This window comes from Physeter macrocephalus, unplaced genomic scaffold (assembly GCF_002837175.3).
Source record: "Physeter macrocephalus isolate SW-GA unplaced genomic scaffold, ASM283717v5 random_106, whole genome shotgun sequence".
NCBI lineage: Eukaryota > Metazoa > Chordata > Mammalia > Artiodactyla > Physeteridae > Physeter > Physeter macrocephalus.
The window spans coordinates 37550-52519 of record NW_021145389.1 but is presented as its reverse complement, the minus strand read 5'-3'; the positions used below and the strand labels follow the sequence as shown (position 1 = coordinate 52519).

The 14970-nt window shown below is 54.1% G+C and overlaps 1 protein-coding gene across 1 annotated transcript in view; it reads right to left on the bottom strand.

Moving 5' to 3' along the window:
• Positions 1–996: 996 nt before the first annotated feature.
• Positions 997–14970, bottom strand: part of TNFRSF8 (TNF receptor superfamily member 8) — a 31382-nt gene continuing 17408 nt past the window's right edge. The window contains exons 8-12 of the mRNA XM_028483999.1: positions 14773–14874; positions 14585–14638; positions 7397–7422; positions 4886–5075; positions 997–1241 (exon numbers count right to left, since the gene is read on the bottom strand). Of these exons, the coding sequence (XP_028339800.1) occupies positions 997–1241; positions 4886–5075; positions 7397–7422; positions 14585–14638; positions 14773–14874 (617 nt within the window). The remainder of the gene's footprint in view (positions 1242–4885; positions 5076–7396; positions 7423–14584; positions 14639–14772; positions 14875–14970) is intronic.

Sequence of the window (14970 nt, the reverse complement as noted above, 5' to 3'; positions counted from 1 at the left end):
GAGTAAACGGCAGCGCGCCCGGGGCTGGCTTCCAGCGGGTCACTCCAGCAGTCTCCAGGCTGCCTGCGACGCAGTGCCCCGGGCCTCCCCTGCCCACACTCCCTTTTCCAAGACCATTTGTTTGCTGCCATGAGTCTGAGAGCCCTGGAGAGAGCAGGAAGAAGCCCCAGGTCAGGGCACTTGACTCTTCTGTGGGAAACGTAAAAATCCTCAAGTCCAGACTGAACTACGAAATGCTCTTTCTTTTCCGGCAGAATGTCTGGGTGAAACCAAGTAGTTTTCTGACGTCCCCACCCCCATCATGGGTGCTGAGAGGCTAGAGCCAAAGGCAGGGCCTGGCACCACCAGGTCTGTGCACGTGGTAGATCTGGGGAAGACGCATCTTTGGTGGCCCAGGACAGACACACGGTGCCCACAGAGCGGGTAAGGACCCAAGAAGGGCCCACGGTTCCCCTTCTCCATGCGGGGAGGAAGCCCCCCTGGGCGAAGCAGAGCAGGCCCTTCTCCAGGCAGCAGCTGGGTGGGCAGGGTCTCCGGCCGGGCGGGGGCACCATGGCTGCTAAGAATCTGCAGGTATCTGGGTCCCGAGATGCCTCCTGCTGCGGGGACAGGGATGTGCCCTGGGCCCTGGGCCCACCGTGGAGGCTACAGAACAGGGAAGGACCAGCAGCAGCAGAAGCCAGGGTGCCCAGGCCCTGCTGGCTGGCTGTTGCCCCAACACACAGCGCTGTTCAGATCCAGCCCCTTGGTTGTCTCTGCCGCACAGGCCCGGGCTCCCCAGGGTCTGGGTTGGGGGGCAGCTGGGTGGGGAGGCAGGTACAGACCAGCAGAGCCTCCTGCGTTGATAGGCTGGGTCTACCGCTGGATGCTGGACCCTCACCTCAGGCCAGATGGGCCTCTGCCACCAGGTTGGTGCTACCAGCTTGGTGCCACCAGGGTCACCGTGGCCTCCCAGAGGCACCCAGCTGCCCTCTCAGCCCCAGCCCAGACCAGGCCTCATTTCCCAGAGGCGGTCGTGGGCAAGGGGTCCTCCTTGCCTTCCTCCTCCACCGAGAACATAACGTCCCCACAGCTGCCCACCAGTGGTTCCGTCTCCTGCTCTGGGTAGTGGGGGGCATGGTCCACCTCCAGATCCTCCTCGAACTCGGGCCCTGCCGGCCCCACCGGGCCCTGGCCCTCAGGCACCTTGGCCTTCACGGTCCCCACAATCACGGTGTCGGCCTTCATGATGTAGATGTTCTCTGCAAGGCAAAAGGGTGGGGGAGATGAGACAAGAGCTCCAGCTGGATGGAAACAAGGAGGCAGAGGAGGGTCCCAGTCCCAGCTCTGCCACTTCTGCTGTGTGGCCTCAGGCAGATGGCACAGCCTCTCTGATACACAGTAGGCCCCACCGACTTCACAGGTATCCTGAGGCTCAAAGGAGATAAAACAGCTAGGAACTGTGTGCTGAGGGGTTAAGGACTGACCCATGTATAGGAAGTGCTTGTGATTTTCTCGACACTTCTGCCCAGATGGGGTAGAAGAGAACAGGGTTAGGAGAGAAAGGAAGCCGTAGGGAGAAATTGGGGAATGACATTGACACCCATAGCACCAGTGAACACTCGCAGAGTTTAGCCTGTGCCGGATGCTGTTCCAGATGCTTTTCACACATTAGCTCCTGAATCCTCTCATCACTTCCACAATGTAGATAGTCTATCGTGATCCCCATTTACAGATAAAGAATCTGGAGCCCAGAGATGTTAAATGACCTGCCCAAGGTCACCAGGTAGTTAGTGGAAATCCCCAAAGAAACTCCACCCTGCCCAGCTGCCCTTTCAGTTACTATCCACGTGCCTAAAGCAGAAACCTGGGGTGGGGGGGCGGGTGGTGGTGGCAGGGCGACAGCAACGTGTCCTGGTTTGCCTGAGATGCTCCTACTGGTTTTAGTATTGAAAGTTTCACATCCCAGGAACCTCTTCAGTCCGGGCAAACCCAGACAGATTGTCACACCCTCCAGAAACCTCAACCCTGTTAATAATCACCAACAGCCTGTGATCTGGACAGCTTTGCAGGGGCCGGTATATCTTGATGTTTATTGCTTATTGCTATGTGCCTGCCTAGCACATAGGGCTGCTTGTGTGGCTCGCGTGGCTGAATACCAGCTCAGCCTGTTAGAGCCATGATCCCCCGTGGTCTGCTGACCACCTGCCACTAGGGCTTTGGAGTCTCAGGGGAGCTGAGTAAGGTGCCCAAGAAGCTGGGACGTGGGGAACCTGGCCTTCACCCAGGTCAGCTAACTCCAAACACCAGCAGCCCAGCTTCTGATGGCCTTGAGCTCAGGGCAGGGTGCTAGCTCCCAACCGCTCAGCGCTGGAACTCTCTCTGGAGTCTGAATGGGGAAGCTCAAGAGGGAACTTGAGTGCTAGGGTGGAGCAGGGAGCTCGGGATCCCTGCCTCTCTGAGGAACCCAGTTACACCCCTCTGATTCAGGAACCCCCCAGAGATTCGGGGGGGCCCCGCACGCTCAACCCCATTGCATAATGCCAGTTCTTCTGTTTTGGTCTTTGATACTTCCAGGAGAGAGAGAAGTGTTCAAAATAGCAGTGAGAACTAGAGGGAAAGCTACAAGCGTGAAACAAGCTATGGGCTGGGAGCCCCCCCTACACCCCAAAAGCGAGAGCGTGGCCTCAAGCCACATACCCTCCATCAAGACCTACAGGTCCTTTGCCCTGGGAACCTGACCGGAAGGGCTGGCAAAAGATGGGAGCCAGTGATGGTGAGGGAGAGGGGACCCCAGGAGGTGAGAGAGAACACAGAGGAGGCCACACAGTGTTAGAGGAGATGAGACAGACAGACAGACAGACATAGAGGAGTAGGGGTGTGGAAGAAGAGGGGTGAGTTTGTCCAGGGAGAAGCAGCCAAAGCTGGGGACCGGGCTATGATCCCCTCACATTCCTTGGGTCCTGATTCCTCTGGCTCTGTCCCCCATCACAGGGCTGCCCACTCCCTAATTGGGAGAGGAGGGTCTTCCAGAAGTTGCTTGGACTTCCTGCCCCACCCGGGGCTCCAGAATCCAAGGAAGTTGTTCTGGACTGGGAGGGCGATGAAGATGAGGGGAAGGGGCTCCCCCTGCCTGGTGCCCAGGGGTAGAGGGGTAAAGTGCAAGCAGAGTTTGGTCCCCTTGGGAACTGGACAAGGGGTACTCCTCTAGGGAGGTGTCAGGAGAACAAAGGGCTCACCATCTCTTGAATGTCCCAAGAGAATCTCCAACCTGCTTACCAGCCAGGCTTACAGGCCAGGCTGCCCACGCTCCAGCCCACCTGGGAGCCTGGTGCCTCCCTCCCCCCTCCCCCACAAACACTCCCAGAGCCCCAGCCTGCAGTTCCAGGCACTGAACTCAGCATTGACTCAAATAGTCAGATTAGGACTTCTTAGGAAATTTGCAGGAGATGTTTTCAGCGGTATTTCCCAAAATACATTCTTTTCCAGTAAAACTTGCAGAAAGCTACAATTCCAAAAGTTTCAGTTTGGTGCTAAGGGTTCTGCCCTAAAGAGTTCTATCCACCAATCCCTGCCACACAAATGTGTAGGATGATCACAAATGTCTCTTTGGAATTATCTCAGTGATGGTTAACCCTCCAAAGACAGAGATGGAGCCAATTAAGGCCCTGCCCCCGGGGAGCTAACAGCCAAGTGGATGCGGGTGGGGGTGGGGAAGGAGGCTGCAAACACACACTGCTGGGTGCTGAGGACACTAGGAGGGGAGGCCTGGGCTCTGGGGCCGCACAGCACAGGGGCGTCTCCTAGACGGGAGAGTGGAGAGGGCAGGGAGAGCTTCCTGGAGGAGGAGGCAAATAAACAGGGTCCTCAGGACATCAAGAATTAACTAGATTCAAGGAGGTGGAGTTGGCTGTTTCAGGTGAGAAAGCAGCGCCCCCAGAGCTCAGAAGTGAGAGAGGGTTCTGGAGATTAGGAAACTGACACTGAGTGGGAGAAGCAGACCTGTGGGGTGGGGAGGCTGGCAAGCCTGGTGGGGAGGAGGCAGCTTAAATGCCAGAATAAGAAGCCTGGAATTCACCCTGCAGGTACCAGGGACCCCCTGGGGGGCTTCAAGCAGGGGTGTAATATGGGCAGGTAACCATTTTGGTAGAAACGCTCTGGTTGTAGCAGGGTGGAGAGGAGGGGGAGAGAGGCAAGGAGGCCTTCGGGAACGGAAGGTTCGTCCTGGCTGGAGGGTGGCTGCAGTTTGGGGTGCACTGGTCTCCGGGTTCCACCGCAGGGTACTGATGCGGACAGACCCGGGGGGTTTCGGAGCCTGCAGCCCTGCTGCCACTTGGTAGCTGTGTGACTGGGAAAATCACTTCTCTCCCCTGAACCGCTGTTTCCCCAATTGTAAAAAGGCGGGAAAGACCCCATCCTCAGAAGGCTGTGTGACAAGAGGTGACCAGCATGCCATGCCCAAATGCGTCAGCCAAGCGGCAGCTCTTACTTCCCTGATGTCTCCCTCCATCCCCCTCAGGGGCCCTTCGTTGGGGGCTGGGCTGGCGGTTACTTTCCCTCTAATCAGAGCAGGCACCAGGCAGGGGGAGCCCCACCCCCCAGGACAACTCCATGCACATCATTTCACGAATTTTCACAGTGGGCTCCGTGAAGTCAGAACTCCTGCTGTTCCTATTTTACAGAAATGTACACTGGGATGAAGAGGTGGAACAAGCTGCTCGATACCCCTGAGAATGGCTTAACTTGTTCACAAAAATAGCCTCCTACTCATGAGGGCCAGTGGAGGAACGCCTGCCTCTTCCTTGCTGGGCCTTCCGTCCTCAGGGTCTCTAGTCCTCGCTGGGGGCTCAGGGCCCATCTCCCCTGCCCCTGAGCACCCCGGGACCCCCCAAACAGGCCGACTCACCAATCCTGTTGTTGGTGTGCTCCGTGGTCCCTCGGGGCTCGGGAAGGTCCATGGAGGTGGAGGGGCTGCTGGCTGGGTTGGCCTCCAGCAGCTGCAGGCTCTCCAGGTTGGGGCAGGTCTCCACAGCTGGGGGGCTCATTAACCCCTGCTCCTCGCTGCCCGGCTCTGCCACTGATACCCTCCTGATCAGCTGCAGTGGGCACAGGGGAGATGGTGCTGATGCGGGATGCCCCAACCTCTCCCAGTCTCTGAGCTGGGGGGCCCCTGTTTCTTCATCTCCATAGACCCCAGTGAGTCTCCCTCTCTGCTTTAAAGCCGGCATGCGCTACCCTGGGCTTCTCAGCCTTGATAGCCTGACATATCTGAGTGTGGGACCCTGTGAAGTCACGTTGTTTTTAACTTGTACTAAATAATGATACTGTCAGCATTGCATACAATGCTTACCACGTGCGTGGCCCTTGACATGTGTTAATCCTTAACAACCACTCTACAAGGTGGCTAATATTAGCACCCTCCCCATTTTACAGATCAGGAAACTGAGGCACATAAGAGTCAAGTAGCTTGCTCAGGGTTAGTTGGTAAGTGTCCGGCCAGTGCTTGAACCCCACCCAGTATCTCACTTTAGAATCCATGCACGTTAGCCCCAGTCTACAAGTATCAGCTCCAGGCCCACCCCAACTCCCCTGCTCCTGGGACAGCAGCCTTTTATGATCACACTAATGTACTCTAAAAAGTTATGTCTCAGGAAAATGTTGGTTTTGTTTTTCACTTTTCTGTAAGTGCAAGGAGAAGTGCTCTTGTAAAATGTTCTGATGTAAATACCATTTACCTTCAGCCTTCAAAAGGGAATGAGTTTGAGTAAGGCAGAAGGTATAGCTACATAATCCTGAGTATTCTTTTTTTTTTTAATTTATTTATTCATTTTATTTTTGGCCGCATTGGGTCTTCGTCGCTGCGTGTGGCCTTTCTCTAGTTGCGGTGAGCGGCCTTTCTCTAGCTACTCTTCGTTGAAGTGCATGGGCTTCTCATTGTGGCGGCTTCTCTTGTTGCGGAGCACGGGCTCTAGGCATGCGGGCTTCAGTAGTTGTGGCACGAGGGCTCAGTAGTTGTGGCTTGCAGGCTCTAGAGCTCAGGCTCAGTAGTTGTGGCGCACAGGCTCAGTTGCCCCGCAGCATGTGGGATCTTCCCGGAGCAGGGCTCGAACCCGTGTCCCCTGCATTAGCAGGCGGATTCTTAACCACTGCGCCACCAGGGGAGTCCCCTGAATATTCTTTTAAAATAATTTGAAGTCCAAAAGACGGCATTCTTGAACATGTTACTATTAATGCTTTGGCCCACGTGGCCAAAAGATATTTGATTATCTTACAAATCGTTAAATAACTTTTCATGAAATTTCTTGGCCTCATAACAGCAAACTGTCTGACCCAAGCGTGTCTGAATGTGATCTCCCATGATTTGAACTTGAACTTGTATTGTGGTTCCATCTATTATGTTTAAAAATAAAGGATGGAAACCGTTCTCATGTACGAAAATTTGAGTTAAAAGAAAGTAACAGAAGAACTGATAAGTGGAAAAAGAAAAGCGGGCGAACCATACACACCTGAGACCCAGCCCATATGGTGTGCTTTGTCCTGCCCGCCCCCCCAGCTGCGGAGGGCAGTGCCCCTGGGCACTCTGCCCCGCACTGGTCCCCGCGCTGCCCCTGGGAGGCTGGGCACAGAGCAGGGCGCCAGGACAAGCCCAGTGAGGGCCTGGTGTACGCGCCGCATCTTGGGTGGTTGCAGCGTCAGCGGTAACGTGTGCAAAGCCCCCAGCCCAGCGCCTGCACACGGCGAGCACGTCATAAAAGGCAGGTGAAAATGCTCTTGCTAGGAGGCAGCTCAGGGTAACAGTTCAGAGCACCAGCTTTGGAGTCACACAAACCAGGCCTCAAATCCTAGCTGATCTATTTTCCAACCGTGGAACCACCTTTCCTGGCTGGGCGCCCGTTTCCTCTTCTATACAGTGGGACAACAGTACCAACCTCTGTGTTTTGTAAGGACTACCCAGAATAACTTCAAGAAAGCACAAAGCCAGGTGCCTAGTTCACCGTAAGTGCTCCATATGAGAAAGCTCAAGTTTCAGAAGTTTGTGCTGCTGCATTGACATCCCAGCTTTGAGGACGAGGCTCAGGCAGGAGTGATGGAGAAAGGGGGGAATGAACACAGCCTTCCCTCTGACCACACCTGGCACCCACATGGCCAAAGCCAAATCCACTGTCTGGCAGGCCCTTCTGGAAGTCCCCGGCAGGATGAGCCAGGAGCCAAGACTGCTGTCTGGGGTGGGGCTCCGCATCCTCGGCCAGGGCCTGGCTCAGGCCCCACTGTGCTCAGCGCTCCCTGTGTGGGGCAGACCCGGCCTGAACTTGCAGGGGAACTTGCACCCGGGCCCTGGGAGGGCTGGGGTCCACGCAGCTGCTCTCAGAACCAGCAGATCTGCTAGGGAAGGAGTAAAGAGTTAGGGGCTACTTACTGTCGGGTTCCTCCCGGGCCTGGAATCTGCAAAGAGTAAGAGCAGTGACTTCACCGAGGCGGGTCTGGCAGCCGCCTGGCCCTGCCCCCCCCAACCTGTGGGCAAACGCCCCCTCCACTGCCCCCAGGGTGGCAGCTGGTGCCTCGGTCAGACCTGGAGAGCCGTGGACGGGTTTCAGGCCCAGGGCACAGGGGCTCACTTCCCAGTGGCAGCCAGAGAACGGGGGAGTCACCTCTCTTCCAGCCACCAAGCCTCCCAGCACACCGGACCCCTCCACAGCCCTCCCACTCCCACACACGCACAGGAGTGGTTCAGGACAGGCGCGCACCCCAGCTGGAGCCGAAGACACTTCTGCTGGGTCAGAAGTTGGTCTGTGGCTGCTGCTACCACCTGGTGGCCTCCAGGGGCTGGAGAGGCCAGAACGCCCCGGAGCACCATGTGAAACTCACACGGAGGACCCCTAGGTGATAGAGCGCGGGTGACAGGTCCCGAGGACCTTTTCTTAGACCTGCATCGGACACGCCTAAAGCCAGTGGACCCCGGAGCCCTTTTGGCTCGGGCCAGCGTGAGTTCGGTTTTCTATCACGTGTGCCTGAAATAGCCCACGTGACTGGTCTCACCAGTCACCCCACTCCCTGCAATCCCACCCTCCGGTGGGCTCAGTGTGCAATGATCCTTAGGGCACAACCTTTTTCTTCTCATCCCAAACCCCACCCTCCTCTCCAACTTTCCTCTCGTATTAAACTGGGCTCCGGGTCATGGCCAAGTATATGTTGACATTTAATCACGGCCCAGTGGCCGCCTGGGAAAGCTGGAGATGGTACCAGTCACCTGGTAAGCCAGGGAGAGTCAACTCCCAGGAGCTGACCGTCCTCTGGGGGCACACGACCTCTTACGACTCCCGAAGAGGTCACCTACTGAGACTTGGCTTTTGTTGCTATTCGGTGTGTACACCTAACCAGAGAAACCTCGTGAAAAGAGGCCAGCGTGCCAGCTAAGTCACCTCTGGAGGACCGTCTGACCTCAGCCCCTCTAGGGAATGAGCATCCCAAATCCTAGCAGAAACGCTCACTGGAGGCCGACTGACCACGATAATACAAGACGGGCAGTTTGAACCTGCTGTGTGGACACCAGGTCAGTCTGGGGGACACTCTTCCATGTCCCTTTTAAATGACCATCAGCAGGTAAAGTGTCTAAAGGGGAAATAGATCCGAATAATGGTCAAAAGAAGCACATGTGGGCTTCCCTGGTGGCGCAGCGGTTGAGAGCCCACCTGCCGATGCAGGGGACGCGGGTTCGTGCCCCGGTCCGGGAAGATCCCACATGCCGCAGAGCGGCTGGGCCCGTGAGACGTGGCCGCTGAGCCTGCGCGTCCGGAGCCTGTGCTCCGCAACGGGAGAGGCCACAACAGTGAGAGGCCCGCGTACCGCAAAAAAAAGAAAAAAAAAAAAAAGAAGCACATGTGTAAAATGACACAATTCTTGACTCTTGATTTAACAAATCTGGTAACTGCTGTTGCCAGCAGAGTGGTCACCTTGAGAGGCCGTGGCCCCCTCCCACGAGGCAGCCACTGTCCATTGCCCGAGCCAGCACTATGGAAACACTGTCTGGCCTGAGGCACATTCTTTTAAATGATGTCAGTGAAGCCAAATCTTTGTCCTTTGAGGGTGATTTTGACTTTTGCAAACAGCCAACTGTCATTTGGCAGCAAGTCTTGGGGGGAAAAAAGGGTGTGACGAAGTAACAAGACAAAAGAAATTAAAATGATAAAATGCAGTCTTGGGGGACGTGGGTAAACAGGAACCCAGCTGCTCATGCCCTGTGAACTGGTTTCCTCTTTCTCAAGAGCCATCAGGCAATGAAAACTTCACACACTTTGACCCAGTAATCCCTCTTCAGGGACACACCCTCAGGAAATAACCCTAAGGAAAGCGATCAGCCTGTGCACAGCGGTGCAGCTTATAATAACCAAAAAATGGAAAACAAGACAGGTGCCAAACAATAAAGCAGCTTAGCAGTCCTACATCGCAGGCCTTCCTAGCAGTGAAACCCCAGCACAACATCTTTCACCTTTCCCAGCCTTCAGTTCTCTCATTCGGAAAAGGGGACAGATCATGCCAACTTTGGAGGGTTTTTATGAAGATTAAATGAGATCTCAAAAGTGAAGTTGCCCAGGGATTAATCACGTTGAGAGCATAAACCCTTGATATGTTGTGATGAAAATAACACTGAACCCGTATGGTCTTCCTCTCCCAAACCCACAACTCCAATCTAATCAGGAGGAAAACACTAGACAAACTCTAAACAGAGAGCCATCCTACAACTTAACCGACAAGCAAGTTGTAGGATGCAACTTAACTCCTCAAAACTGCCAAGGTCAGCAAAAACAAGGAAAGCCAGAAACTGTCACAGGCCAGATGGGCCTAAGACATGATGACTAAATGTAATGTGGTGTACTGGGTGGGATCCTGGAGCAATGAAAGGACATTAGGCAAAACTAAGTAGATCTGAACAGAGTATGGACTTTAGTTAATACAATAGTAATGTATCAGTATTGGTTCGTTTATTGCGACAAACTTACCGCACTAATGTAAGATGCTCATAATAGAGGAAACTGGGTGTGGGCTATACGGAAACTCTCTGTACTAACTTCTCAAATTTTCTGTAAGGCTAAAACTTCTCTAAAAAATGAAGTCCATTTAGAATTTTTTAATTAAAACGTTTAAAAGGGAAGGTGACCAGGATGCCGCCTGGCACACAGGGGCCCCAGGATACTCCAGTGGCTTGGCAACTCCATCACACCGAAAAGAAAATCAGCATTCGATACTGACTCTCGGAAACAAGCATAAAATAACATCGAGGTGAAAAGGCAGAATCCAGAAGGCACCAACTTCGGCCTACAGGCGTGTTACAACCCTCATGTGTACTTTGATAAAGACCTAGAACAAATCGTGCCAAGTACAGAGGTCAGATTTCATAAGTGCTTTTCCCCTAAAATGTTGCTTCAGTCCACTGTCTTCACTTATTGGTATCCGTGCTTTTTGGAATAAGAACAATTTTCTCATAAAATATGTCCAGCATCCCAGGACACAAGTCCAGGGACACACGCACTGGGCATCGGTGGACCCCTCCTCCCTTGGGGAGAAGTGCCTGGTTTCCCAGGGCTTCTCTGAGGGCCGCTCAAGCCAAGCACGTGGGTTCTGACACCCAAGTTATCCACCCCTTCCATTCCCATCGCTCTCCCCTTTCAGTCCCATCCCCTCTCTGACCTGGGGTCCCGGCTGCTGTGGAAAGCAGAACAGACCCAAGGAAGGCGTTTGGCAACAAGCACCCCTAGATTCAAATCCAGGACAGGGCAGGGAATTACAAGCTAAGCTGGGAATATCATAGAAGAAAGCAGTGCTCCAGTGAATTCCCTGGTGGTCCAGTGCTAAGGACTCGGCACTCTCAATGCTGAGGGCCAGGGTTCAATCCCTGGTTGTAGAACTAAGATCCCACAACTCTCCCATCTCGGCCAAAAAAGGAAAAAAGAAGAAGAAAGAAAAGAAGGGAGGAAGGAAGGAAGGGAAAGAAAGAAAGGAAGGAAGAAAGAAAGGAAGGAAGGAAAAAAGGAGGGGGGGAAGGAAGGAAGGAAGAAGAAAGCAGGAAAGAAAGAAAGAAAGAAAGAAAAGAAAGAAAGAGAAAGAAAGGAAGGAAGAAAAGGAAGAAAGAAAAAGAAAGAAAGGAAGGAAGGAAGAAGGGAGGGAGGGAGGAAGGGAGGAAAGAAAGAAAGAGAAAGAAAGAAAGAAAAAAGAAAAAACAAGTGCTCCAAACACAGAAGGATGGGGACAAAAGGACACAACAGCCAGCTTGAAGGGGCCCCCACTGGCCCAACCTGGGAAAATTTGAGCATCAAATTAAGTAATGATGGCACTACAGTAAGAGAGGAATCCATGAGTCCAGACAGATGTACATACAGAAATGGAGCAAAGCTGATGAGGCACCAGTTATTCACAGAGCCTCCGAGTACTTAGCAATAACCACAGAGGAAAGAGGACTCCATGGTGGAGCAGCCTGGCAGACACCACCTTCATCAAGGGCTCACGGTGAACACGGCGGGAGGGGACAAAGGGAAACCTGGTGGAGTGGATGACTCACTCCTGGGATGCTCCCGCCAAAGACGCACCACCTGAATCCAAGCGTGAGGCAACGTCAGGCAAACCCAAGGTGAGGGCCAGCCACAGAATCACTGGTGGAATCTTCCAAAGTGGCAAGGTCATGACCGGGAGGGAAATCCAGACTGGAGGGGACACGAGACACGACCGCCAAATGCAGTACGAGACTCTGAACTGCATTCTTTTGCTCTATACAACATTATTTGGATCAATGAAGAAACTTGACTGGGGTCTGAGAATTAGTTGGTGGTGATGCATCAAAGTGAATTCTCTGATTTTGATGGTTTTACTACAGTCGTGTGAAATACACACTCAGGTACTCAGGGATGATACGGCATTAGGTCAGTAACTTACTCTCAAATGGTTCAAAAGAAATAAGTTCTCTGCACCATCCTTGAGACTTTTCTGTACGTCTGAAATTGTTTCAAAGCAAACAAAAAATTTTTCCAATTTAAACCTGCCTGAAGTAACAGATAAAGTGATGACTATAGTGTCCTTTAAAATAAAGGGTTAAAGGAATTTCAATCAGTGTTTCTCAACCAGGAGTGACATTCCCCTCCAGGGGAAATTTGGCCATACCTGGAGACATTTTTGGCTGTCACAGATGGGAGGAGCTACTAGTATCCGGGGTGTCTAGAGACCAGGGAACTAACTGCCTGACATCCTGTAATGCACAGGACAACTCGCTTGGCAAAGAAGGATCCCATGCAGATGTCAACAGTGCCAAGGGTGAGACCCTTGATGCAAAAATCTCACCACCACCACCAACAAAATCCTGGTTGGTCGTACTGCCAAGTGGCCTTAAACAAGTTCCTTCATCTTCCCGTGCCTCAGCTTTCTCATCTGCGAAATGGGTTTAACAGTGGGCGCCTCACAAGGAGGAGTAAAATGAGAACACGTGTGTGCCTGCCACCAAGTCAAATCCATTCAGAGATGGGGGTGAGCATCAAAGGGGCATCTGCCCAGATCGCTGATGCGCGGCTTACTGCACCAGGGGCTCCCCCAGCCCTGGAACTCCGGGACCGGGACGGCTGGGGCAACCATCTCCATCCCGCTCACCTTTAGTCATTTGAGCAACTGATGCTGGTCTGAAAGCTCGGGAGGGCAGTTTCCATACCCAGCACAGGGCCAATAGGAAGTGCCCCACGGAGACATGAAGGAGCCGACGAGTAAATAAAGGCTCCTGCACCCCTCCAGCCCCCACTGCATCCACCCCGCTCAGTCCATAGGCATCCTGCCCCCTGCGGCACCTCCTTCTCTCTCGGACCTGGGAACCAGACCCTCAGGGACCCACCGGAAGCCAGCGGGCTAGAAACGGCCCCAAACAGAGCGGCCAACACTGAGCCCCAGGCTTGGTTCCTGGTAGGTCTGGTTTCTTAAGGGAAGGTGCTTTCTGTCTTTCTTGCTCTCTCTCTGTCTTTGTGTGTGTGTGTGTGTGTGTGTGTGTGTGTGTGTGAGAGAGAGAGAGAGAGAGAGAGAGAGAGAGAGAGACAAAACTGCTATCACGGAGGTTTGAAGCAAAAAAATAAACTGACAGCAATGGAAATTCTAATACTAGAAAAATGTCAAGAAAGCAAACGCGGGTTTCAGTGAAACACTGAGCCTGACAGCTCACGGAAAAAAGCTTGAAATTGTCAAAACACAAAAACCCCCCTTGCGAAGGGAAGGCGAGCACCTGCTTGTGAAACTCATCAAATCCAAAACATGCCTCACCGGACTGTGTTCAGGGGCCCAAGTCAGAAACCGTGCTACAGCAAGGCTCTCCACGGGGCCTGGGGGGCACGGCCTGAGTTGACCGCTGGGCTCCAGGGTGGGCACTGGGTGGTAGACAACCTGGTGGGGAGGAAGGAAGGGGGGGCAGGACTGAGCCCTCTACAAACAAGACCGGCCGTCTCCAGGACCAGCGTCTGGGTCTGGTGTGGTCCCGACAGGTGGTGTGGCCCCGGGTCTTTTCTCTTCTTTACGGAATGAAGAGCATCACCTGCCTCCCCTGGGGCTCCTCAGTCAGTGAGTCCCTTTGCGGGAGGCTGCCTTGAAACCAGAAAGGGAAGTTCAGACCATTTGTGTCCACTCCTTCCCCTGTGGTCAGGGCCTGTACACAGTAGGTGCTCAATCAATGCTTGTGACATGCTGAGGAGGATGTTGCCCTGCCTTGAAAGAGGCTGCCCAGAGGAGAGGAGACACTTGGCACAAGATGGCTGGGATCCCCTCCCCCGAGATGAGAGCTGAAAGAGTCTGCTGCCTGGATGGGTGGAGCATGGAAGGCTGCCTGGAAGAGGTGGCTTGGAGGCTGGCCAGGGATCAGAGAGAGGGGTTCAGAAAAACATAGAACTCAGGAAGGCCTGGGACTCCTGCTGAGGAAAAAGGCCCCAGACACAGGGCGGGGGCATCAGCAAACAGCAGCCACTACGTGCTGAGCTCTGACTACATGCAGGTGCCCCGCACGGCACTTAACAGGCCCATTGCGATGGATCCACACGCCCGCCCTCTGAATTAGGCCCCACCGTCCCCATTTTACAGATGAAGAAACTGAGACACAGAGGAATTAAGTAACTCACCCAAGATCATGTAGCTCATAAGGGGCAGAATCATAAGCTCATAAGGGGCAGAATCAGGCTAGCCCTGTCAGCCTACACCCACCCCCACCCCGACCCCTATGCCCTCAGCTGCCAGCAGGAGGGAGGGGGTGAGGGGAGGAAGGGAGGAATGGGGAGGGGAAAATAATAGGGAGGCTGGGAAGGGGCGACAGAGAGAAGAGAGGAAGGGAAGGCCTCTCCTGAGGGCACGATAAAGGCAAGAATGGAGGGTAAGTTGGGTTCTTGAAACTTCATGCCCGCACTCCACCTGACGCCGAACAGGGCATGTCACAGAGTTTCCACCCACATTATATTCCCATCACAGATGAGGTTGCACAGAAAGGAGGTTGCACAGCTTGTGGGAACCCCTACAGAGGGAGCCCTGAGGGAGATCCAAACCCACGGTCCAGAGCTGCTGTGTAGCTGCACGTAGCCCCTTTGGACCTCTGGACACTCACCCACAGGCTCCAGCTTGGGCTGGAAGGTCTGGACTGGGTAGCACAGGTGGAGCTCTGAAACGACAACAGGAGGAAGGCTAGGAATGCCAGCCTCAGACAGCCTCAGCGGGCAGGGCGGGAGAGGGACCCAGGCCAGGCTAGGACAGAGCACCCTGCCCTCCCAAGGCCCCAAGGACACATGCACTCACTCTGCGCCATCCACTTCCTGCAGCCCCTGCGGTGGCACAGGAGAAAGGAGCCAAAGCTGATGACCACCACCAGTGTCAAGATCACCCAGAAGAGCACAGGTCCTGGAACACAGAGGCATCCTGCACTCTCGCCTGCCCTGGCACTGGTGGCCCCCGAAGTCTGCATCATGGCGGTGAGCCGGGGCCCTATAGCAACCA